General features: G+C 44.8%; 3 protein-coding genes across 3 annotated transcripts; all 3 read left to right on the top strand.

Moving 5' to 3' along the window:
• The first annotated feature begins 1,088 nt into the window (after positions 1–1,088).
• On the top strand, positions 1,089–4,260 carry LOC141473961 (arylacetamide deacetylase-like 4). The gene is made up of 4 exons (XM_074161608.1): positions 1,089–1,265; positions 2,128–2,344; positions 2,672–2,735; positions 3,486–4,260. The coding sequence occupies exons 1-4, from the start codon at positions 1,089–1,091 to the stop codon at positions 4,258–4,260; spliced, it is 1,233 nt and encodes a 410-aa protein (XP_074017709.1).
• Positions 4,261–5,812: 1,552 nt separating this feature from the next.
• On the top strand, positions 5,813–9,922 carry LOC141473951 (arylacetamide deacetylase-like 4). The gene is made up of 4 exons (XM_074161593.1): positions 5,813–5,980; positions 7,967–8,183; positions 8,385–8,448; positions 9,148–9,922. Exons 1-4 carry the CDS (start codon positions 5,813–5,815, stop codon positions 9,920–9,922), a joined length of 1,224 nt encoding a protein of 407 aa, XP_074017694.1.
• A 702-nt stretch (positions 9,923–10,624) lies between these two features.
• CFAP107 (cilia and flagella associated protein 107) lies at positions 10,625–14,537 on the top strand. Its single transcript, XM_074161443.1, has 3 exons — positions 10,625–10,721; positions 13,476–13,655; positions 14,287–14,537. The coding sequence occupies exons 1-3, from the start codon at positions 10,625–10,627 to the stop codon at positions 14,535–14,537; spliced, it is 528 nt and encodes a 175-aa protein (XP_074017544.1).
• Positions 14,538–25,647: the final 11,110 nt, after the last annotated feature.

The raw sequence follows: 25,647 nt of genomic DNA, 5'->3' as shown, positions 1-25,647 counted from the left end.
CAGTTTGTTAGTGAGCAACCATGCCAATGTGACATGTGAAAAAGATATTTCAAGAATGTTAAGAAAGTTTCTTTTAGTGCTGCTTGTAGTATTCCATGTGCAGTCTCCCTATCTGAATGATCTATTTGATCTAGACACTTGCTACTCTCACAGTAAATATTAAAGATGCAGTGAAATTTTAAACATATACATCTGGTCTGACCCATTTTATTCAATTATGATCTTGGTTTCATTCCTCCTAGAAGACTAACTGTGTTTTGGCAAAGGAGAAAGATACTGGTATTAGAATGCTCTAACACGGTGCCGCTCTTTATGGTACATGTAGCATCTGAAGCTAAAATTCCCAGTCACCAACTTGCAGAAGATTTCCTTGGGTTAGGTAACTGGCAGTTTAGACTTGAAAAAACAAAGTCAAAACCGCAACTGTCCCCAACAGAGGTATTCTATTTAAGAGCTTTGTTTAAATTACAATGGAGGAAATGCTCTAAGTGTTCTCCTATGTTTATCAAACATACGAGTATGCTCAAAAATTTGTTCCTGTACTTAAACACTCTAACAATAAAATAAGATGGGTGCATTTACTTCTGTAGAGCACACGTTAGCTTTTATCTCCTGATGTTAATTCCCATTTTCTTTTCTAAATGTCCTTGTTAAAACCATATATTTCAAACTACTTAGAGAATGTCCACAATACAGGAAGCAAGATGTTGTGGCTGCAGATCAGAGGCAAGAGACAATTTAACCACCACATTAATTGACTTTTTTTTGTAAACAGCAACCCGTCATAGACTAGACCTTCATTCAGTACTTCAGCTGTCTCTGAACAGTCATTCATATCATCCGCAATCCAAGAATACCAGGCCTTGTATTGATCCCACAATTAGACTGAAGCTAAACAGGAAATAAAACACATTCTCTGACTCACCTCCAATGTGATGCTTGCTGGCACCTTGCACAATGTTTCCAAGACTTTAAAGTGTGTGGCACCCGAGAGATCTGTTGTAACTTGGACTACTCTGTGGTTTACTGTTACCCGAGAAAGCTCAATCAAAGATTGAGTAAAGACACCTCACCTTTGGTTAAGTGAAATGGCGTTTTTTTATATACTGCCAGTGATACTTCCGGTGATTTTTATTACTTCATTCATACTAGCAATTATGAGAACAATTCAATCCGAGTACTCCAATGTCAATATCCCTCCTGGAGTGAATCATCCTGGAAAGCTTCGAATTGTCCTTGCTCTCCTGATTAGTGCATCTGCTGTGGTGAGTTACTCTGCCATGATTTCTGCCAGAATGTGGTTTAGGTGTTATTTTTGTAAGGCTATATATCTAAATACCAGAATTCTGCTGGCTGCATTAAGACTCAAACAAAAGCTTTCCTTTTTTGGGGCTGTTTTTATAAGACAATTTTTGTAAAAGCGTTTCTGTTAGTCCTCAGATAGTTTCAGTCAGGTTTTCCCTATTACCTAGGGATGAAGCCAACCATAAGAGTCCAAACTTTATCAGCTGAGCTTCCCTAATTAAGTTTCAGTTAATTATTTATAAAAAGTGAGACTACTTTGATTTCCATTTTAGCTAAGCACAGATGATGTTTTTAGGCCATTCTTGAGGCTTTCCAGTAATACTGATGGAAGGCCGGGTGCCTCTCAAGCAGATAAAACCAAAGACTCACGGGAAACCTTAGAAGAACGACATCTGGGAAGCCGGTATGAAACCAAAGGACACCTTTTTTCCTCCCCTAATACATTTTGCCTGACAGATCGTGAGTTGAACGCGTGGGCCTACCTGCTCAGGCGCACGGTGCCAAAGCAACCCCGCTCGCCCAGGCGCGTAGCCTCACAGGGGACCGCCACGGCTCCATCTTCTCCTGTGCCAGCTTTCTGGTGAGGACCAAAGCGGAGCGACCGCTAAAGGCGAGGGCAGAGGCCAGCGGCTCCGGAGCAGGCTGAACCCCGCCAACACGAAGACCGGGTGTCCCCTCAGGCCTGGCAGCGGCCGAGGGGGCGGCAGGCGGAGGGTCTCCCTCACGGCAACCTGCCCGGCGTGGCGGGAGGCAGCCTCCTCCGAGGCGGCCCGCGGCGGCCGCCCTGCCCTCAGCCGGGCTCTCCTCCCTCTCTTCCAACAGGGGACGATTTTGGAAAAGATGGGGGTGTGCAGCAAGATCGCCTTCACTCGCTACGTGCGCTCCGGGAGGAAGCTGGAGCCGGACCCGCGGCTCTGGCAGGGGGACGCGCGGTTCGGCCGGGTGCCGGTGAGGCTCTACCGTCCCCGCGCGCCATCTGCCGGCCTGAGGCCGGGCGCCATCTTCTTCCACGGCGGCGGCTGGGTGTACTGCAGCATCGGTAGGGCGGGACGGGGCCTTCCTCCCCCCGCTGTTACCTTCTGGAGGCCGGGGAGCGCGGGGCGCGGGGAAATAATTCTGCCCCGAAACCTGGCGGAAAGCCTGAAATCTGGCTGAGCTTTCCCCTCATCTTCGGCCAGCTCGCGGGGACGCGCTGCCCTGAGGGGAGGCAGCCGCTGAGGCGAGGAGGGATGAGGGGAGGGGAGGTGGCGTGTGAGGGCCGGGAAGGGCACGGCCAGGGCGGGAAAAGGGGGCTTCCACCTCCCCTGGATATTTTATACGGAAACGGAGCAGAGCCGGCAGCTGACAACCCCTCAACTTTTTGCAGATTCCCATGAAAAGATCTGCCGTTACATTGCCAGAGAAAGCAAGTCCGTGGTTGTGTCTGTGGGGTGAGTTACGTCAGTATTTACCCTAAGGAAGTCTTTTTGCTTCTTCTCACTCCTCAGCACCGCAGGGTTGCACACCTCAAGGGAACACTCCTCAGTAAACCATTTCCCCCGGGTCCCATGTGGTCAGGCAGAATTTCAAGGGGACTGTTTTCATTTCTCCCCCTCCAACCTCTTAATTCGGGGAGAGCGCAAACAGACCCCAAAGTCAGGTTCATGTATTATCTCGCAACACAGAGCTACGCTGGCACCACACAAAAAGAAGGAATGCTTTCTAGAAGAGTTTTCTTACGTTTCTAACAGTAAGAATCAAATGCTAATATCCTTTAATACTAATAATACAGAAAATTATGTGTCCCAGTTACTTATAAAGAAAAAGAAACCAAAATAATTCTCAAGAGAAAATATCCTAAGTAGAGGTGAGACTGATCAAATTCAGGTGAGACAGAATAAATTGCTTCATCCACAAGCCAGGTGCAGTCTATACCAGAAGAGTAAAATGAACTTGTATCCCCCAAGTTCTGATCAGAGCTGTTCTGAGAAGATCCCAACTGTGCTACATCCTTCCAGCTTCATCCTACTGGCTATCATTTATCTGTGATAACTCTGTGGACAAATACCTCTTTAGCAGATAATGACACTGGGTTTTTTTGCTGAAGGAAAAATACTCCAAACACAGGGGAAGCCAAGGTACTTTGTATTTACAGTTACGACATTTCCTTCTCCTACTCTTGTTGTCTTTCTGTGTCCTAGGTATCGTTTAGCTCCTGAACACAAATACCCTGCTGCGTATGAAGACTGTCTTAACGCTACCATACACTTTTTGAACAATGTAGAGCACTATGGTGTGGATCCTGCCCGTATAATTGTCTGCGGGGACAGTGCTGGGGGCAATCTAGCGGCTGCTGTTAGCCAGACCCTTGCAGGTAGATCAGACCTCCCCAAATTACGAGCTCAGATCTTGATCTACCCAGGCCTTCAGGCACTGGACTTCAATTTACCATCCTATCAGCAGAATCGAGGAGTCCCTCTCTTATTCCGAGAACGTGCTGCTTTCTATTTCTTGCAGTACCTAAATGGGGATGCATCTAATGTGGAAGAAGTCTTGGAGGGCTCTCACATCCCTCCAGATATGAGGCTGAAGTACAGGAAGTGGGTGAGCCCAGATAACATCCCCGAAAAATTTAAGGTCAGAGGCTACAAAGCACACAAGCCCCATGAATTCAAGGCTGAAGTTTTTGAGAAAGATAAAAGGTTCTGTGAGCCCAACCTGTGCCCGCTGTTGGCTGAAGACACTGTTGTTCACCAGCTGCCCGAGTCTTTCATCCTGACGTGCGAGTATGACGTGCTGAGGGATGATGGCTTGCTCTACAAGAAGAGACTGGAGGACAACGGTGTTCGAGTGACCTGGTACCACCTCGAGGATGGATTCCATGGAGTCATAAACTTATTTGATTATTACGGCTTCACATTTTCAGCTGGGAAAAGGGGATTGGACAGTGTTGTCAAATTCATAAAAGGCCTGTAGAAACAACTTTCCCTCTTCATGCTTCTCCCACTAATGTGTCTGTTGAGGCTTCCGAACCTCAGTTTAGTACTTGTCAGCAAAAATGTGATACCCTTTGATATGTAAAATACCAATTTTGATATTCGTTAACTTCAAATACTGTTTGAACACTGGTCTTTGTCCTCCTGAGACTATTGACAGTTCAGCCTTTACAGTTTTAATATTTTCCGCATGCTGTGTTTTGGTCACTTTTCCTTCAAATCAGCCTCCGATTGATTCCCTGTGTTTAATTACCGGCTGATTTATTTCTGTGGAATGATTTGGATTAAATGAATCCTGTGAATTACAGTCAGGATCTCTGTGATGTCCATTTGATAAACTCCAAAGCATGACTTTGTTTTATTTAACTAAAAAGTAGGAGTTAGGTACGTAGTGAGGTGGAGGGAAGGCTCAGAGGAAAGCTCTGAAGAAGCAGGCAGGATGAAGGTGTCAGAGAGGAGGTTCTTCAGTAGGCACGGCAGAACCACACCTGCAAGAGCAGCAGTTTGAGGCCAGAGTTAATTGGGGACACCTTGCTGGAGGCAAGTAAGGGCTGCCCTGATTTTGAAATAACCATAGCTCTAGAAACACCTATTTAATTTTGGGGTGTCTCCAAAATTAAGTGCTCTCTGAAGCTCGGGGCAAGAGATACTGGTTGAGAGGGAACACTTAGGTTTTCGAAAGACAGTAGGGATCAGTGAACTGGGCTCTTGATCTGTGTATACTGGAAGGTTTAGCTTAAAGAGAGAGAAAATATGAACGAAAATGTTTTCATGTTCTTTCACAAGGTACTTCCCCAGTATTTTTTTTTTTCAGAATTTGTGCTGTGATGTTTCTCCATCATACATGGAGAAAGGGTTTTCTTTACAGGACAAGGCAGTGTTACTTCCCTGACATGATGCTTCATTTCAAATTGCTGGTGAAAGCAAGGAAAGCCAGTAGTGAGCATACTCAAAATAGTAAGACCGAGGAAATGAAAATCCTAAGAAAAAAAAAAATAAATAAAATCCCGAGGCTGAGGAAATCAGAAATTTTTACAAACACAAACGCTGCCTTCCGTTGAGATGTCACAGAGCAAGGGCAGCCCTTCCCTTAGTCTCCTGCAGGCTGCCGTTAGACAAAGAATCCCGAAATTTCAGGACAAACGACACAATTCCGGGGCGGCGTGCAGCCCGATCCGCCGGGCCGGCCGGTGCCCCGCATCCCCCCGTACCCCGGCGGTGCCCGTTTTCTGGCTCCGGCGGAAGCGGCGGTGCCAGCCCCGCGGCCCCAGCTCCTCCCGGCGGGACGCGGCTCCCCCGCTGCCGCACGCCCGGGTCACGCTTTGCCTCCTTGAACCGAGATTACAGCGGCCTCCCCCCCGGTGCCCGCTGGCCGCCCGCACCATGACCCCGCCGCCGGCTTTGCGGAGCTGTCACAAACGGCCCGTGACGCCGCCGGCCCCGGCCGCCGCGGCGGTGGCGCGGAGCGGGGCGGGCGGCCGCTACCGGGCCCCGCCGCGGGCCGGGGAGCCCCGGGGGGCGGCCGGCGGGCCATGGCGCTGCTGCCCGCCCTGCTGCTGCTGCTCCTGCCCCTGGCGGCGCTGGCGGTGGCGTTGGCCACCGTCCTCCTCGGCCTCCCCAGCTATGACATCCCGCCCGGGGTGAATCAGCCCGCCAAGCTGCGCCTGGTCCTGGCTGTCCTCCTCGGCACGGCCGCCCTGGTGAGTCGCTCATCGCTGCGGGGGAAGGGGTGTTCCCACCCGGGATACGGGGGCTTCCGCGGGTCCGGTCCCCAACGGGGAGGAGGGGAAACCGCCGACCCCCCCGCCGGTGGCACGAAACCCGGGGGAGTCCCGGCCCAGGGAATGCGCTGGGAAGGGAAAAAAAAAAAAAGAAACCGGGATCCTGGATGTCCCCGGCGCCCTCATGGGATGCTTGCGGCTGCACATCCCGGGGAGAGCTGCGGTGCAGCACCCGCAATCGGGATGCTGCTGCTGTCTCCGGTAAAACCCATTCCACCTTCCGAAGCGGCATGCCGGGGCTCGCTAGCAGAGATTGCCAAACGGCGGGGCTGATTTCAGTCTCGAATTCAGAGCTGAGCTGGTGTTTTGCCTGATAACTGCCCTCGGCTTCAGGCGAAGTCACCTTGCACAAGGAAAACTACAGCCCTTCAACTGCTCCTGCCGCGGCTGACATTTATGGTACAAAATCCGGTTAGGGCTGCTTTACTTAATCCTCGGACTCCCTTTTACAGCATTGCATAAACGGCATTAGAGCTCAACTAAACTCTGCCTCTGTCACTTGCTATATCTTTTAATTTTCGTAAATCTTCAGTTTTCTCCGTCACTCCTTTAGCCACGCCATCGCCTTTGCTATCACACACATCTCGTTTTCCTCCACTCTGTTTCTTACACCATTTACATCCTCTTAAAATCTCCTGACACAGCGACCCAGCTCTCCCGAATCCCCCCAGCAGGTGACAACATGGGAACGGATAAAGACAGACTCGCATAGGGCATTTAAAATGGGGATCTTGTTTAGTTAACTGAAATGTATATCAGCTTAATTATTTGATTCTCTTAATTAATTTGGTTCCCAACTTCTTGTTTGTTCACTTCTTACATCAGGTTTATATTCTGGCTTGCAAGATCGTTCCAAGAGCATTGGGAAAGGAAGCGTCTCGATTTTGCTCACACCATCTCTTGTGCAAATAAAAAGCAGTAACTAACTTGCACAACACAACCCAGCACTTAAGATTTGCAGATTCACTGAGTTTTATGCTCTAATTCATGAATACTAGTTTATGCAATGAAGAACCATTAAAAGTTTTTATTGCTGTTCCTATATATGACATTTCATTGCTCTTATCAATATAAATAAAACAAGAATGAGCACAAAGGTGTGCAGGACAATACTGACAATTAAAACATCCATTCCAAGACTGCCAATTTGGATGGCCTAGATAAAATTTCTGATGTGATACTAGAATGACACTAGATTTGAGGAATGGAAGTAAATATTTTACAGTCTGTAATATTAGGATGTGAGAGCTTGGGAAAATTATTTTTCCTGAATCAGAGCGCTTTATTTTTATCAGACAACAGGGGGTAAACTGCTGTATGTGACGCCTAGATTTTTTCAGTCTGATTCTTTAGATTCCAGTGATTTACTGGTATGATAAAAGGTGGAACTTCCCCTTTTTGGTAAAACTAATGTAGGCAAACTTAAAACAGATACTGTTTTCTGACTCTCTCCTGGGATCTCTCACTTTTGTAGAGCTGGGCATTCCTAGCAAAAAAAAACCAGTGGTGGAGTTACTTTTCCTCACTTTTCCCCGGGTTTATTAAGGCAAACCCCAAAGATGAAACAACCCATTAGGATGAACTCTCCTATCGGTACCTGAGAACTGATAAGGTGTCTATGGGTACCTAAGTACCCGGGAAGGTGTTTGGAGAGTGGGAGATGCTTCCATAGCCATTATCCTCCTCTATGAACAGCCCTCACGGTAGTTACTTTAACTTCTTGTGCTGTTATTATTATATCTTCTTATAGCGTATCCATATTTTACAACATTACCACTTTGTTTTGTTTTTTTTTTCTTTAAAATTCCCTTCAAATCCAGTTCAATGCAAGTACAGTGCAGAGTTTTTATACCTTGGCTAACTCAAGACTTTTCAAGAAGCCTTGATTTCTTTTACCTTTAACAGGGAAGGATTTTGGAGAAGACCGGACTTTGCAGTCAAATCACTTTTGGCCGATACGTGCGACAGGGACGGAAACTAGGGGTGGATCCAAAGCTCTTCATCCAGGATCGGCAGTTTAACAAAGTACCTGTGAGGGTTTATCAGCCTAAAGCTACCTCTGATGGGCGAAGGAGAGGTATCATCTTCTTTCACGGAGGAGGCTGGGTATTTGGAAGTCTTGGTAAGACATTTGCCAGAGGAATTATAGTAATGTAGAAAGAACATTCTCATCTTTTTATAAAATTGAAATAAGAGGAGGTTTCAGCATGTGATTTGGGAGGAAGTCTGAAGACAAATCCATGCCTTTCTGGAGTGAACATTCCCAAGCTGTCTCAAAGATTGGGGCAAGAGCAAAGCACTAATGAAAATATTTCTTTTCCAGATACCTATGAAAAAGTATGCCGCTACCTATCCCGAGAAAGCGAGTCGGTAGTTGTCTCTGTTCAGTAAGTGAACCCTTCCCAGTTCTACTGTTTGGAGATTACAGTTGCTGTGGTGCCGCAGCAGAGCTGCATTGGTGCTGGAGATGTTCTTTTTTTTTTGCAGAGAAATTTCTATAGAATTCAGTGAAGTCCACAAAGAGACAAATAGTGACAACAGAGATTTCACAGCTCTTAACTCCTGATGCCCTGATCTACTCAGAAAAGACCCAAATGGAAATATTTAGCATACTAAGAAAATCTATAAAAGCCAGTCAAAAACTTAGATAAAAAAGGTCTTCTCTGTGTGGAACATATGAACGTGTACTAAGATGCTCCAAACAATTGTGATTTATAGAAAAAGAGAGAATAATCCCACTGTATTACTCCCATTTTACACAAAGGAAGCAGAGGCACAAAAGTATTGAATTGCCTTGTCGAGAATAGACGGGGAGTTTTCAGCATGACTAAGAGATGTACAAAGTGTCGGTCAGACTCTTAGTCAGAAGACACCCCTACTTTACTGAGTCCTTGTGATTGAATTCACAATTTACAGCTTATCGACAATCACTACCTGAGGAAGGGAAGCTCAGGAGGTAATGAATATCCTGACCTGGAGGAAAACTACCCCAAAATGATAGGGCTGGAAGACAGCACAGGATACAATTTCCTGATTAATACTAATGACACTTCCTTCTCTTATACTTGTCTCTTTCTGTGTACCAGGTATCGTTTAGCTCCTGAACACAAATACCCTGCTGCGTATGAAGACTGTCTTAACGCTACCATACACTTTTTGAACAATGTAGAGCACTATGGTGTGGATCCTGCCCGTATAATTGTCTGCGGGGACAGTGCTGGGGGCAATCTAGCGGCTGCTGTTAGCCAGACCCTTGCAGGTAGATCAGACCTCCCCAAATTACGAGCTCAGATCTTGATCTACCCAGGCCTTCAGGCACTGGACTTCAATTTACCATCCTATCAGCAGAATCGAGGAGTCCCTCTCCTATTCCGAGAACGTGCCGCTTTCTTTGCTTTGCAGTACCTAAACGGGGATGCATTGCACATGCAAGAGGTCTTGGAGGGCTCTCACATCCCTCCAGATATGAGGCTGAAGTACAGGAAGTGGGTGAGCCCAGATAACATCCCCGAAAAATTTAAGGTCAGAGGTGTGAAGCCACTTAGGCCCACTGATTTTATAGCTGAAGTTTATGAGACAGTGAAAAGGTTCTGTGAGCCCAACCTGTGCCCGCTGTTGGCTGAAGACGCTGTTGTTCACCAGCTGCCCGAGTCTTTCATCCTGACGTGCGAGTACGACGTGCTGAGGGACGACGGCTTGCTCTACAAGAAGAGATTGGAGGACAACGGTGTTCGAGTGACCTGGTACCACCTCGAGGATGGATTCCATGGAGTCATAAGCTTATATGATTATTGCGGCTTCTCATTTCCAGCTGGGAAAAGGGGATTGGACAGCGTCGTTAACTTCCTAAAAAGCTTATAGTAAACACTTTAGATTCCACGAGTCTGTTCATGCCTCAATTTAGGAAAATATCTTTTTAGGATATTTAATATCAGGTGATGGGTAGTTAATCAAGGGCAGCCATTAACAATGATAAACAAGGCTCATCAGAACCTCATTCCAGCTGTTAGTTGGAACATGGAATATGCAAACCTTATACAAGCTTGTACCACGCTGCAAGCCCTTATCTTTAGCCATGTCAATAAAGAACAACATTATTTTGAATGAACATCCTGGTTTGTCCCACTTCTTAAAAATAAAATGCATCTGTCTGTGAAGAGAGACTGTGTGTCGTGCAGGGATGTGTGGTGTGTCGGTACAGAGGAGTGTGTCACCTATCACAGTGTTTTGGGACATACTCTGTGCTCTGATTCTGAAGCCTGTTAGAGTAAAAACCCAGCTGACTGCAGCGGGTTTAGGAGCCACTGTTTTTCTCAGCGATAGATACGATGCAGCCTGGAACGTGGTTACTGGAACGACAGTCACCATGGGGACAGCAAACACAAATGGTTCTACGGGCAAGCAGTTCCACACGTCCCCCCTGTTTCTGGGCACACGGGCAGGCAGAAGTGCAGCCCCTTTCTGCCCTACTTGTAGCAATGGGCTACTGAGTGACCTTCCACCCACCCAACTCGAAGGACAGTGCCAACAACCAGGGAGGGCAGTGCTGGCAGACAAAGAAATATGTTTGCATTGCAAAGAGACGGAGACGACTGGTGGAAAGTTAAACCCAAATACTCTTCTAAAGTTCTCATTGCAAACTGGCTGGAAGAGAGGGAAAGGCTAAGGCAGGAAAGAAGTCTGGGAGCAGGAACAGAGTGGGTCAGCACTAACGCTCTGGAGGTTGTGTACTGCGGTCGTGAGCTAGAGTCCAGGCTCATCTCAGAAGAGTAATAGAAGGGAGAAGGATAAGCAGCTTGCCTGTCCTATGTTAATTCAACTTTTGTAATGATCTGCCATTCTTCTCTCTAAGCCAGGCCAGAAGCAATGCCTGAGCATGGGTTATAGGCTGTGGTTCCCACCAGACATAACAGTAGGCAATTAAAAATGCTATAGCACTTTATGGAAATCATTTCAGACTGCTGTACAACTTAGACGCAGCTGTACCACAATATATACAACTTAATAACATATACCAACATTAGACAAGAGAGGTTTCATTAATCCTTCCATAAGTTAATCCTTATTATTACTTGTATCAGAGGATCTTTAATAATTTGGATATTGGTTTCATTTGCTTGTATGACCAAGAGCATCTTTGCTAGCAGGATTGCATGCCCTGCTTCAGCTCAGCAAAACTTTATCATTAAACATTTAACTTCATCAAAACATGCCAGTTAGCTTCAGTATTGGAGCTGTTAGTGCAAATCCTCCTGACTCTGCTAAAATTACTTCCTTTAGAATTGTTTGTTTTTGCTGGAGCAAAATGCTTGACTATATTGCAGAGACTGTCCTGCTGCGGCAGCAGTAGGAACAAAGGGACAAAAAAAATAAAAAAAAGGATTAATTCATCCTTTTCAGATGCTAGTTCACATGGCAGGTGAAAGTGTTTAACACCAAACCGTGAATAATTTTTCAAGGGCTGTAAAGTATCTTATATTTACACCAAGGAATCGATCCAGGATTTTACAACAGCTGATTACACCAGCTGACTTTGCCATCTGAGAAAATGTACATAGCACAGACTTCTTCCCAAATAAGTGCTTTTTAAATGCGTAGATGAAGAAAGCAGCACTGGAACAGAGATTCTGTAATTACCAGATTGTCTTAGCTACACTGCGTGTTGCGTGTCTCTCTAGTTTATAAAAGGCACCGGGAAACTGGGCAGCAGCATATACAAAACAGACTTCATTTGGTTCCCGGATCACAAACCAGACCAAACGCTAAGGAGAATCATGATAGAAAAATACCAGGTGAGTAAAAGAAAGGGCTGTGCGAGCCAACATTCCAAACGGCGATGATCTTTGACTAATACTTTTGTGGTGGTTTTGGCCAAATTTACCAAAACCAAACTGACAGATGGCCCTTCCCTCCCTCCCGCCCCTCCCCCAAAAGAGAGGAGAGAAAGAGATAAGGAGATTTAGAAGTTTAGAATGAACTAAACTACTTTAACGAAGAATTAATATTACAATTTAAAAAAAAAGAAGAAAATAATGAAATAGATACAATATATACAAAACCGTGTCAAGCTCCCAGGATGGAAGATGCACTGGGGAAGTCCCAGACTGGACTCAGTGATGGATCGGAACTGGATTCCAGCTCTGGAGTCAGGAACACACGGATCGGGATCAAAGGCAGATGAACAGACAGAGTCCCCTCCGGACGTCAGCCATCGAAGAAAGAAAGTTGACCCTTTGATCCCTCAGCTTTTACACTGAGCATGGGGCAGATGGGATGGAATACCCCGGTTGGTGAGGTTTGGGTCACCTCTCCTGTCTGTCCTTCCCCAAAGATGTGACCTCTTTACATTTTTCCATTTCCGACCCCCTAAGGGGGCAAATAACGAAATTGGCTGCCCTTGGTTGTTACAGCAATAAGTATAAGCAAGGGCCTCCCTGCACACCATCCCTTGGCATGGAGCACAAACATTGGTCTTATCACTCTGAGAACGAGCAGTTTTCTCCACAATATGCCGTTAATTTCAGAGAGTTAGAGGAGGCCTAGCTGGGATGTAACGTTACAGAACAGAAAATTGGTTCGGTTTTACTTCAAACCGGGACAACTTTAAATCATATTTCATGTCCTTAAACAACTATATGTGTAAACCGGCTACAAAGCTCCGTGGCCAGTTTCCAGGATCCGGAGCTCCCTGGTACGTTTGATGGCTGTAGGATGCCTTTCAGAGGTAGACAAACGGCACATACTTTTTGGTACCCTCTGGTTGTTTCCCAGTCTCTGCCTCAGAGGGTGACCAGGGCACATGAAAAAAATCAGCATGTAACTACCAGCAAGGACCAGGTCTTGTGTCTTCAGGACATCCCTGGGCTTGCTGGTGAAAGAGGATTATTTTCACCAGCACATCTCCGATTCATAGGAATGAACTGCACTTAAACAAGTCCCAGATCTTTCACAACAATACTTTTCCCACAAGTGTCACCTGCTAGAATGTCCCCTCCTCCAAGGTGCCGCTCCACCCCCAAATATTCTTATCATTCTCTCCTGACGGAGGGTTGGAAGGCAGTCTGTGGTCTGTGTAATGCCGGTGCCCAATGAAACACTTAAGCGGCACAAAGACAATCGGCTTTTCATTTGCGGGCTTCTTAAATGTATCTGCAAATCCATGATGCGTATGTTGAAATCAGACTAACCAGATCTCATGAGATACAAATGTAGTTGCTTAATTTTATTGGAAATTTACTTTACTTGAAATGCAAATGCCCTTATTTTCAGGGCATTAAATTATAAGTAAAAGTAACGAAAGCACAGACAAAATTTTGTGATATCTCTGGTAGCAGAGTCTGACTCCAAAGCGCACTAAGGCATCTGAATGCTCTGTACCAAGACAAACAGCTCAGTTTCATGTCCATCTCATTTCAGGGCCTGCCCATCCAGCATTTCTTCACCCATCATGAGGAACCAAGAAGCCGGAATTTAGTATCGGAGTATGACGATAAATACAACAGACACGGCTACAACCCTGTGCTGCCTCCCCTCCGCAGCTGGAATGGACACAAGCTTTCCTGGATTCCTCAGAAATCAGATTTCCCCATTCTTGGTAGTTTTTGTCATTATTAATTCAAACAGACGGATCAGGGTGCAGTGGGGAATATACGGACCTAGAGCCAGGAAGCTCCTTCTGTTTTAATTCTGAAAATGGATTTTGCGGTGACATTTGCCTAGTTTCTTACCCAGTCAGTAGCTAATTTTTCTGATTGATAAAGTGGAAATCTTACCCACACAACAACATTTAATCACCACAGGGAGCAGGGAAGGGTAGTGTCGATGAGCAGATCTCTCTCCCCGGTGCAATAACGCAAGACACCAGCTGAAAACAAGGAGCGCTGTGAGGTACAGCTAGCAGGGGAATTCCCGGAGCATTATTATGTTTCTGAATTTAAGTGACATGTACAGCTCTGCTAACTTTTTTTAATATCTTTCAGAGAGACTATGAGGAATCAGGGCTCCTTACATTTATCCCATTAACTGTTGTCCTATTGATATGGAACAGTGATTTTCCCTTCCAGCCAGAGGGCAGACATACATGCCCCGGGAACAAAAAGATCTCTTTTGCCCTTAATCCGCTGTCAAAACAGTACAAATATTCCCTATGACAACTGTGGAGTAAAACCAGCAGGACCAAAAATTGAATTCTATCATTTCTAACGTTTAATCATTTCCTGTCTCAGAACCACCCGCCAACTATGGCCTTTTTGAGTACCTGAGGAAAAAATGGCGTGAGGAAGAAGCTGGCGTGATGAACAGTGTCTACACCGTTTCCTATGAACTCCCACTGATTTCTTCTTGTGCGACTTGTCAACTGCGAGAACCAGCTAAAATTCATTACCTCCCTCCTAGCCAGGGACACCTCCAAGCCCTTCACAGAATCCTGGGCTACGAAGGGGGTCAGAAATACCTGCAAGCCATCGGCTACTGCTGAGAGACAGAAAAGCAAGGGATGCCTCTGTGTAAACTGCTTAGGGGGATTTTAAGTATTACTTAATATAGCTTGTCGCTGGCGTACGTGAGGGTGATCTGTTCCGTGCAGAAGGAATGAGAGTTAGGTTATACAGGCAGAGGGCTCTCTGCTCGTTAGAACAAGCCGCCGGGTTAACATTCTGACCTGCAGATGGCTGGGAGTATTTCAGAAGCTGAAATTTCAGAATACTCATTAAATCACTGAAAACAAAAGTTTCATCTGTTGGTTTCTACTCAATGAACAGTTGCAGTAAGAAAAAAAAAAAAGTAAGGAAAAAAAGTAAGGAAAAACCCCCAAAACAGCAGAGTGGGATAAGGACATATTAAGGTTATATTAAGCATATTATATTAAGGATATAAATCTCCTAATTGCTTTGTCCCTGGTTGTTTTTTCAATTGTACACAGCTTCCTATATATTTCTTTGTCGAAAGAGGAGAAAAAACCCCTTATGTTATTCCATACTATGTCTGAAACATCCAAGAAGAAAGTCAACATACGAAACGGCTGCCTATCTAAGGACAAGGTGAAGCAAGGTCTCTCCCGATGCAGTGAGGGAGCAGACCTTGACTGCCCTTGGCTTTACACACCGAGCGGCACTTAAGGGTAGATAAGCCGCAAAGGGAAGATTAGCTGACCTTACGTTGCCAAACACTAAACCTGGAAGAAATAGCTGTAGGTGGCCTCGATACCACAGAACAGGCCACCCTGACGCTTTACTCAGTTGGGAAAGTGTGTGAAGGACCTGTGTAGAAAGTGCTGGCTGAAGTCCAAATTTGTATTGCACTGCTGTGCAACTCCTGCACTGAAATCACACTTGGTCCGAGGAGATATTTGCAAGGTTCAGCTGCTATTGGTCTGAGGCTCTACAATAAATTTGCAGCAAGTTACAGGTTTAGATTAAATATATCTGGAATTAATTCAATGCATATTTATCTCTTCATCAATTTTGCTCAAGATTAGCAAGAATATAATTGTTTTTAGGAACAAGATAAAGCATATACCTTAGTCCTGGCATGGACAAGCCTCTGGCCATGGTCTGTACAGAGTTTTCTCTCTGCAACATTTTAGTCACGGTGATTTAGGTTTACTCGTTCAAGGTTGGATCTTCAACTGAAGGACACTGAGGATTCAGACGTGTGTGTAGAGCAACAGTGGCACCTATTGGCAAAGGGATTCTTCACTCATCTGAGAGATCCAAAACCCTCTGCGGGAGAGGAACCGCAGGCCCTCAGCTGGTTGTGTGAAGCAGAAAGCAGCATTGTTAATGGAACCTTTTAGAGATGCAAGTGCCCTGATAATTAGATAAGCTTTATATAGGTTGGGTTGTTTTTTTTTTTTGGCTTTAAAGCCCCAGGGAGATCAAAGGCAATTAGAAAAAATTGAAAGCAAAATACATGTAAGTAGTCACTGAAACAGAGCCAGCTATTAGCACGGTGTTATAAAAAACACATTCTCCTGAAAAAATGGCTTTAAAATAATCCATAAAGAAGGCATGCCTTACAATGGAATGAAAAATGGCAGATACAGAAATTCTTGTTTCCACAAGGAAGTCTATCCAAATTAATTTTATTGCCAGTACGACTATTAAAAATATATTTTTCTTTTTGTTACCCATGTGCTAATATTTTTAATGAAAATACCAACCAGGCATGCATCTTAAAAGCACAACAAAGCCCATATAATATTTAGAATAGAGCGTAGAAAATTATACAAAGGCAGTCTTCACTTCACACAACTCTATCAGTTTGCTTAAAAATCTGGTTATCAATCATTCATCGTTATTAAATATTCATAGTAAATGAAACATTTATGGTTATTATCTACTGGCAATTACTGAGATGCACAAGTACCACCTATGAAATTTGTATGAAAGCATTAATTCCAAATCTGTAAGCTGCCTGGGCAGGGCTCCCTGAGCACAGGTCTAATTTGCTCAACTATCGAGCCATTTACAAGTAAAATATACAACTCTGAGACCCAAAGGAACCCCAGAAAGCATGTTTGCTCACTGGGTGAAATGCATTTTGATAGAGAGATTCTTAAATAGAAAAATCCACAGTTCTACAAGATGTGTCAGTTGTGATTAATAATACCCGGCAGCAAAATATCTGCTCTGAACTAATTGATTAGCTGTTTTCACGTCAGCAATACGAAAGACGCATCGCTGATACCCAGCCAGCTTTTTGGTGACTCAAGTCTCAAGCTGAACTCATGACAGAAAGAGTCCAGGCTTCTCCAGCTCTTGATCTGAGCTCAGTTGGAATCAAACGCCAACCAGCCAGGCACAAAAATTGAATGAATGTACCTTTACCTCAAACACATTGCTCAAATACTCTACAAGATAAAACTTCAGACACAATAGCACTGATCATCAAGCTTTTTCCTCCCTTTTCTTCCTACAAAATGTAGTTGACCTGCATCATTCCAGACACAACCCTCCAGAACCCTAAGGTCGAGCCGTTGCCGAAAGCAGAGCTGCAAACACATGGCTACACCCAAAATACCCCATTTATATTTTCTCGCTGACTCCTTTGATTAGGTCATAATCCCAGGTTCTGATTTTGAGCATCTCTTTTATTGCCAATAGGTAAAGTCAAGCATATACACAATTTTTTCTGAGTACTATACTCATTTGGCAGAAGTGTGTTGAAGGAGGAATGGCAGATAAAAATGAAGGATACCTTACACCTACAGACACTAATTTTTGCTGAGACAAACAACGCTGTTTAATCAGTTACAAAATTGCTGCGGTAGAGAGTCCTTTAACAATAAATACCGTTGTTGTGTCTAACACAAATACATTTCCCAACTCCCTCAAATATTCAGAAATTACGAGGACTTTTATCCAAGATAAGAATCACTAAAACAGAGGTCATTTCGCCTGTGCTTCAAGAACAGGTGAAAACAGAAGCAATTAAGATGTTCACAGCTGCCGTGGAGAAGGCGGCAGAAAACCTGAAATTTCATCATAAAAAAAATTGCAATAACTCAGAAATCCATTTACGAGTAAATAGAACATGCAGGCAACTAATGAAAAGGTACAACAGAAGTGCTGGGTTACACCATGAAGATGTACGTTTTTCAGGAAGAGGGGATATTAATGATAAAAATAGTATAACCTTCTAAAGAAAAGAGATCAACTTGAAATATAAACCTGGTGATAAAAGCTCTTGAACTTGGAGACCTCTGAAATATGGATCCAGTTTGGAACTTAAGTACATTTCTATCAGACAAGTAAACAGGTAATGTTTAAATGTTTATTCTGTTACACTCTGATGTAAGGCATAATTCATTAATGTACAACAGGCACCCGGGGACTCCCGGGAATCATTACGATATGCAAAGGACTACGTTTTGCTGATGGATCAGATTCATCCAAGCTTTTTTCGAGAATCTTTTTTTCAGTCTCAGGGCCTTGTGGTCACTTGTGACTGGAAAGCAGGACTGCACCCCTCTCTTCAATTTTTCATCGAGCAAATAGATGTTTTGATACAACTCCCTGTTACGAAAACGTTCCAGACAGCCTTGATTGCATGAAATCAGCCTCATATTTGAACTTCTGTGACATTAAAGAGACAAAGTGGTGGTTAGAATTGATGCACGTCTCTCAAAGCAAGCATATTTTGTGCCTCGAAGGAGACCGATGTCAGCCTCGATGAGCTGCATACACAAGAAGACAGATTCTTTGGACTGAGACTCTCGGTCGGGGCTGGGACTCCGACAAGAACACTGATTCTGGCTGGCAAGTTCTGCAACAACTGGGGACTGTGGGAGCCAACTGGGAAGTGAGGGTGGTCACAGAGACTAAACGGCAGGGCTTCAGGGAGAAGAGAAACAGGCTTTTGACAAGAGGTTGTTCGCGTGGTCGGGAGGCCTCTTCCAGAAAGTGATAAATACTCCTTGGAAGGTGCTTCAAAAGACCTATCCAAGTCAGTTAACTGGGGAATCAGCTCCACCGGCCCGAATCTGAGCGCTACTTCATGGGTGCAAAATGTCTGCCAAGTCCTGTCTCCACCTCTGCACGCTCCAGTGCACTGATTTCTCTGAGCAGTACCTCCAAGCACGTGTAGTGACTGGGACCAGGATTCAGACTCTCCCCACTCCCGTAAGAACATAAAAAAGCTTTCCTTGATGGCGGTTACACCAGGCGCACGTAGCTGGCAGAGCCTGTTGTATATTTAAACACGAATTTCTCATATTGGTGATGAAAACATCAAATCACCATTAGTGACTCGCCTTTTCCTTTTTTAAAGGTTTGGACTGTTTGTTGGACCGGGCTGAACTGATCAGCTCTTGAAAGGCACCGTCTTAAAACCATGCCATTGGTACTCATTTTTTTCCCCTGCAAGTCTAAGCAGTCTAAACAGATTTCATTTGCAATACAGGAGGAGGAGAAGGACTTGGGGGTGTTGGTGGATGAGAAGCTCAACATGAGCCGGCAATGTGCACTGGCAGCCCAGAAAGCCAACCGCATCCTGGGCTGCATCAAGAGAAGTGTGGCCAGCAGGTCACGGGAGGTGATTCTACCCCTCTACTCTGCGCTTGTGAGACCCCACGTGGAATACTGTGTCCAGCTTTGGAGCCCTCAACACAGGAAGGACATGGACCTGTTGGAACGGGTCCAGCGGAGGGCCATGAAGATGATCAGAGGGCTGGAGCACCTCTGCTATGAAGACAGGCTGAGAGAGCTGGGGTTGTTCAGCCTGGAGAAGAGAAGGCTCTTTGAGAGAAGAGAAGGGACTCTTTATCAGGAAATGTAGTGACAGGACAAGGGTAATGGTTTTAAATTGGAAGAGGGGAGATATAGATTAGATATTAGGAGGAAATTCTTTCCTGTGAGGGTGGTGAGGCACTGGAACAGGTTGCCCAGGGAAGCTGTGGCCGCCCCATCCCTGGAAGTGTTTAAGGCCAGGCTGGATGGGGCTTTGAGCAACCTGGTCTGGTGGGAGGTGTCCCTGCCCATGGCAGGGGGGTTGGAATTTGATGATCTTTAAGGTCCCTTCCAACTCTAACCATTCTATGATTCTATGACTCTACACCCCTGATGGTAATCTTACTGCCATACGGGGTTGTAACACTTCGGGAAAAAAAATAATTTACTAGGTTTTAAAAAGAGTTCAGTTTTGGCCCTTCACAGAATCCTGGAATTGTTGGAGTTGGAAGGGACCTCTAGAGATCATCTAGTCCAACTCCCCTGCTAAAGCAGGGTTGCCCAGAGCACATCACTCAGGGCTGCATCCAGGCGGGGCTTGAAAATCTCCAGAGAAGGGGACTCCACACCCTCCCTGGGCAGCCTGTTCCAGGGCTCTGGCACCCTCACCGGAAAGAAGTTCTTCCTCATATTTGAGTGGAAATTCCCATGTTCCAGTTTCTTTCCTAGACAGCGCAGCTCTCCTCATAGGAATAGAAATACTGTTACACGTCAGCAGGAGCTATGGCTCCCGTCAAGATTTTCATCAAATAAAGCAAATACCTGAAACAAAGTGCTGTATCACAAAGCTCTTGGCAGCGGCAGAGGGGACCACGGAGGGGCAATAGTCCCACGGATTTCATTAAGGCTACGTTAACCATTAAGCAGGGTTAGGCCCTGCTTACTCACCCCAACCAAGAGTGCATAAAGTTCCCAAAACACGGCACGTTCCTTGCAGAAACATCTGAATCTACACTCCACAGTCACATTTCAAAGGGGCCACTTGTCTTCAAGAGTAGCCACAAGCAACACAAATGCAGCAGCGTGTCCTGAACCTGATTTGTGCTCTGAGCTGTCTCTGATGAAGACATTCCCTTGGTTCTTTTATTTATTTTTTTTCGGTCCTGTTTTCTTATGATTTAAAATCTACACAAGTTCAAAAGGCTACTTGTGGGAATGACTATAAGGCTATTTGTGGGAATGACTTCACAAAGGAGTAAGTTTGGGGTATTGAAGAACTGCTGTAGAATAAAATGATATTTTTCTACATGTAGCTGGGCGGTAGCTCCCAAGCTGTTGGTGTAGGGAAGAACTCTGTCCTGGCAGCGTATAAAGGAAATAATTCCGTAGTTGCAGCGATGGGGGCATTCACTCTGGGGATGGAAGGACCTGAGCTCCATTCAACAATGACCCATGAGGCAATTGTTATATAAATAATATACTAGTTGTTTCGCGGCAATAATGTTTGCTAAGAAGGAAAAAATCTCTAGGCACTAGTCATTTTATAGGGAGTTGCTCTTTATTGTCACATACTTTTATTCTTTCAATTGCAGCAACCCCTAAGGACGCGGACGCCAGCCTCATTGTGCAGAACTCAGCTGTAAACAGACAATACAAAGACAGCCCCTGGCCCAGAGAGCTCCCAAAGCTCGGGCTGTTTAAATACTCTGTCGGGATTTAAAAAAATACACTGAACAAGCCAGACCATTTTTTAAAGAGAAGAACTCAGGACTGGCTGCATAAATATGTACTTACCTGCTTCAGTGCTGTAAATGTGTAATTTAGGCTGCTGGCTCATGACATATTTTGTGCCTAATTTAAGGAACTGTATATTTGGACGTGAGGGGTCTGGATGCCTGTCAGGTAAATATTACAAGCTGTAAATTTTCACAGCAGATTTAACACTAAATTTAGTTAGCACTATATATAAAGAGAACATTGACCTGATGGTAGCCCTTGTCCTTGACAGAGGTTGTCCTGAGAGGTAGCTAAGGATCCTTGAGGAATGTGGCCGGGGTCTCCCTTAAGCTCCAAACACTGACATTCTGCGGTGGGAACCCTGACATCCTTTATAGTAGCCCTTCAGCAGCTTCTGCTGGCCTGGGAGCTTACAGCTTGTCCTCCCTGGTTCACCCCAGGGTGGGGAACACTCACACCAGACAGACAAGTGCTTATGGAGAAGAGGCTTAGACACCAGGCTTTGCCTAAGCTGCTCGTGTGCTCAGCCCAGCCGCCAATAAAAGGAAAATCTTGGATTTTTAGAATGAAAAAATAAAGCAATTTTGAATTCCTACAGTGATACAGAAGCTACGGCTTTGCACATGCTGGTTGCTGATAACTGCCCACAGAGCCAGCTTTCTAATTTAAACTCTTCACTTCGAGATAGCTAGAGGAACGCTATAAAAATCCACTGGTCTGTACCGGCAAGCCAGCATTTTTTCTTTTGTTACCTCAAATACTTAAGCTTTGAAAGGACCTTTAATTATGTCAATGCTCTCACTAGACAGCCCACTCTCCCGCAATATTCCTGACACGTGGTGTTAGCAGTAATTTTACTTTTAAATACATACTTAGCACAATCTAAGTGTTTTTGTACAAGAGGTATGGACATTCTTCACCACGTACATCACCACATACTACACGGACGCTTTTAATTACTGTTACTTATAGATATTGAAAGCAAATCACTTAATCTAGCCTTGCAAATGTTTTAGGCTTAAATAGAGCAATCCCACTGGTAAATGCAACCTCAGTGATACCCGGACCAGGTTGGAGCAGCCCAAGGCTCAGTCTGACAGAAAGGAGGGCTCTGTAGGCGTGTGGGGAGGCAGCAGGTGGCAGAATTTGCTGGGTTTTAGTGCTCCCTGGAGACTGCTCCGCGGTCTCACAGCTGCTCACGAGGAGCCCTCTTGGCCTCTGAGCTGTGACACCCCAACCATCCACAGACACCGAGACTCACCGCACGGCCTGCAAAAGTCTGAGCGCTTTCCCAAATGTTCCTTAAAACAGGGCCATCCCTCTGTTCAGAGGATGCAGCTTTTCCAAACGCTTTGAAATCCCCGGAGATGAAAGGTGCCATTGTTACTATTCTTTATTTCTACTACAGTAGAAACGGGGACAAAGCACGGGCGAAGGTAAACTGTGCTTGGTTTTATGTAGTCAAGGCAAAAAGCAGACCTTGGCACCGACAGTTGTTACGTGGTACGTGGCTGATAGACAAGGTGGCAAGAGGTCTCCCCCTCCTTCATGAATAATATTCTTTTTCTGGAAATAGTCAGTGCACTCCCTACAGGGTACATGGAAGAGAGAAAGCGTTGGTGCAAGGCAGCCCAAAATGACCCGCAGTGTCTTTACATGAACAATTTGCATTGTTACACAAATCCCTGTGATTTACACGCTGGCCACTTTCACCTTTCACACCCCACCACGTCATTTTTGAAGCTGTTGCTGTATGCGAGACATGTTGCTCCCACAGTTTTCGGGGGGAAACGGGCCCTTTGTCAGTGATTAAATTACAGGGGGGGCAGGTGACTTGCCTGCAGGTACTCAGGGGGAGAGCTGGAGAAACAACACAGGCATTTTGATCCTTATTTCCATATTTTGAACACTTGACTAAACTTTCTCCTTACAAATTGTTAGCGTAGACCAAACTGTTCTGCTCGCTCGCTCAGACAGCGTTGTCAGGCTGTGTTCCCATTATCGCCGTTAGGCAGGGTTGCGGGTCCCTAACTGTTTCCCTGATTAACGAATCTTTTCTCTAGCCGGTCATTTCACAGAAACAGCTTCTTATTTTCTACTTTCAGGGCCTATTTGCGGAGCCACCTCAGTCAGCGGCACTGAAATCTCATCAGCAGCAAACTGCTACAGGGAAAAATATGTTCCAATTAATATTAAATGAGAAATGCGCTAATTTTTTTTTTCCTTTTTCAGAGCTGCTAATGAGGAAAATCAAAATAGCGTCTTCCAGTGAACTGGTGACAGATCTAAGGTGTTAAAAGTTTAAATCTGAGCACAAACACAGCACTCCCAAGCCCCCAAATACCAACCCCGTTAATGGAAAAATGTCAAAAATGCCCGTGAGGTTTCCAATGGCCTTTTAAAAAAACAAACACTGGCACCAAAACCCTGAAATAATGGACCAGCTTGTTACCAAGCTGGAATAAATTTCATGGTTTTTTAAGGTGAACGTAGCTTTGGCTTATGGTGCTGGTTTGACAGTCTTAGAGATCACAGTCATCTGCTTCTGCCTCAAGCTAAGACAGCAGGCGCAGAGGCAGGCTGAATTTATTCAGAGTGCTCTAATTTTATTCAGATTTGTTAGAATAAAAAAGCATACTTAGCTTCAGACAGTGAGAAATAGCAGCTTTTAAATCATGTCTTTTACAGAGATTGCTGCTGTGGAATCAAAATGGTAGAATTTGCCAAGTTCACAGTTAAAATAACATTTTTCTTTTCTTAAAACATACTGAGTCATAGCAAACTTCCATACGTTTTTAAGGCCTATTTTAAAGAGACTCACTATTGCTAATTATTGTCTTCCCTTTAGAATTCTGCAACAGTAGTTATTTCCTTATTTTTGCATATCTCATGGAATTCCTATGCCAGGAGTACAACAGATTGCCTACAGAAAATAAATATCGACACGCAGATTTAGTGTAATATCAGCCACTGTAGGACTAAGTTGAAATACCTAAGCAAAAAATTGCTGTGAAACTCACATTTATCATTATAGGTCCTTAAACTCTGCTGGAAATGGCATCGTAATATATATAACACAGCAGGGACCCAGACTATATTTCCAGGGGGAAATTAGGAATTCTACAGCATGAGACGCATTACATACAATACGGTCCAAAGTAAATTGAAAACAGTGGAAATATTTCCAGCTCTCTGTAAAAGACTTATGGTCAGGCTTGCTTAGTTCTCAGAACTGCAGTTCTTGGGATTACAAGTAATTCTATTGCTAGACCATGATGATTCACAAGAAAACCCCCTTTTCTTGTAGCCACTTGCACTTCAAAGGTTTGGGGGACATTGTTCCCTCCCTCCCCTTTTTTTCTTTATAGATTAAATCACACACTGTCCAATTAGCCAGTCTCAACCTCGAAACCAGGAATTGTCATTATTAGATTATGGTGGCAGGCAGCTGTGTTCCACCACCAGATGCTGTTTCTTTGGTTTCAGAGGAAGAGTCCCATTGGGAAAGCTGGATATCCCCTGCACCCTCTTCTCTTCCCAAAATGTGGGGACTTTCCATAAATGATCACAAGGCGCTTTAGCAAAAGATACTGACTGTAATTAATCTGTGTTTAATTACCCAAGAAAGCATGTGCTGGCATTGATGGGTGGGTCTACCAACAAGTCACTGATGTGAGTTCAGCGTTAGGAACGCAGCAACTTTGCGGTGGCAAAGCCGTGTAGGTTTGCTAATCCAGCTACAGAGCACGGAGACCAACTCTGTGGTGGGGTCTGCAGCTTGTGCCACGTGCTGTGCGACTGTGGTCGGACAATTTCTCCACCTAAACCAGTTAATGCTTCAGTCACAGCATCAGTCTGTCTTTGGTCACCGCAAATAGCACCAGCACACAGCCTCCCGGCTTGTACACAGCGATATGGCACTACCAACTGCAGCACCAGCGTTCCTCTTCTCCAAAAACTTTTAGGTGACGTTCTGGGCCACCTCTTCCCGTCACCCCATTCACCAGTGACAAAAAAACCCATCCCCCCGGCTGCGAAACCTAGAATTTTTGTGACTGTTAACCCTTTTCTGTTGACAACAGTCCCACTGAAGTCAGAGGTAAAAGTCTCATTTATCCAAATATCCGTTAGACATGCCAAAAGATCCCCAATTTATCATTTCTTCCCCTTCCCCAGCTCTGGAAAGGCAATAACTACCCATTCACTTGCACCAAAGCTTTTGCCATCAGGAGTTTGATTTCAGAGACAATTGCCTTCGGGCCTTACATCAAAGCGCAAACCACATGTTTGAAGAGGTTATTTAAACATTTGGCCTCTCCACGGTGCAACGTGCCACCCAGCAAACAAATTCCAAGAACACATGCCTTTAAAAAATAACCTTTAAAAAAGACAGCTGTTGATGCTACACATCTAACCTCAGACATTTGGTCCGTCGGCTTAAACCTATGACAGGCTGCGGCCACCTACATATGGAAGCCATATTCCATCATCAGCTAAATATATTCATATCGCAATAAGGGCAGAATACACAAAAAAGCCCACAAGTCTCCACTTACTAACTGAAGGGATCAATTCCCTAGTTCAGCTGGGAAAACTAATCAAAATGGACTGGAATAGTCACATTCCAGCCAGCAGATAAACAAGACTGTATTGTGTGTGTATCCCGAAATAAACATCATGTGA

The sequence above is a fragment of the Numenius arquata genome, chromosome 20, assembly GCF_964106895.1.
Source record: "Numenius arquata chromosome 20, bNumArq3.hap1.1, whole genome shotgun sequence".
In the NCBI taxonomy this organism is placed as follows: domain Eukaryota; kingdom Metazoa; phylum Chordata; class Aves; order Charadriiformes; family Scolopacidae; genus Numenius; species Numenius arquata.
Note: the sequence above shows the minus strand (reverse complement) of the source record. Positions and strands in the feature narration are given on the sequence as shown.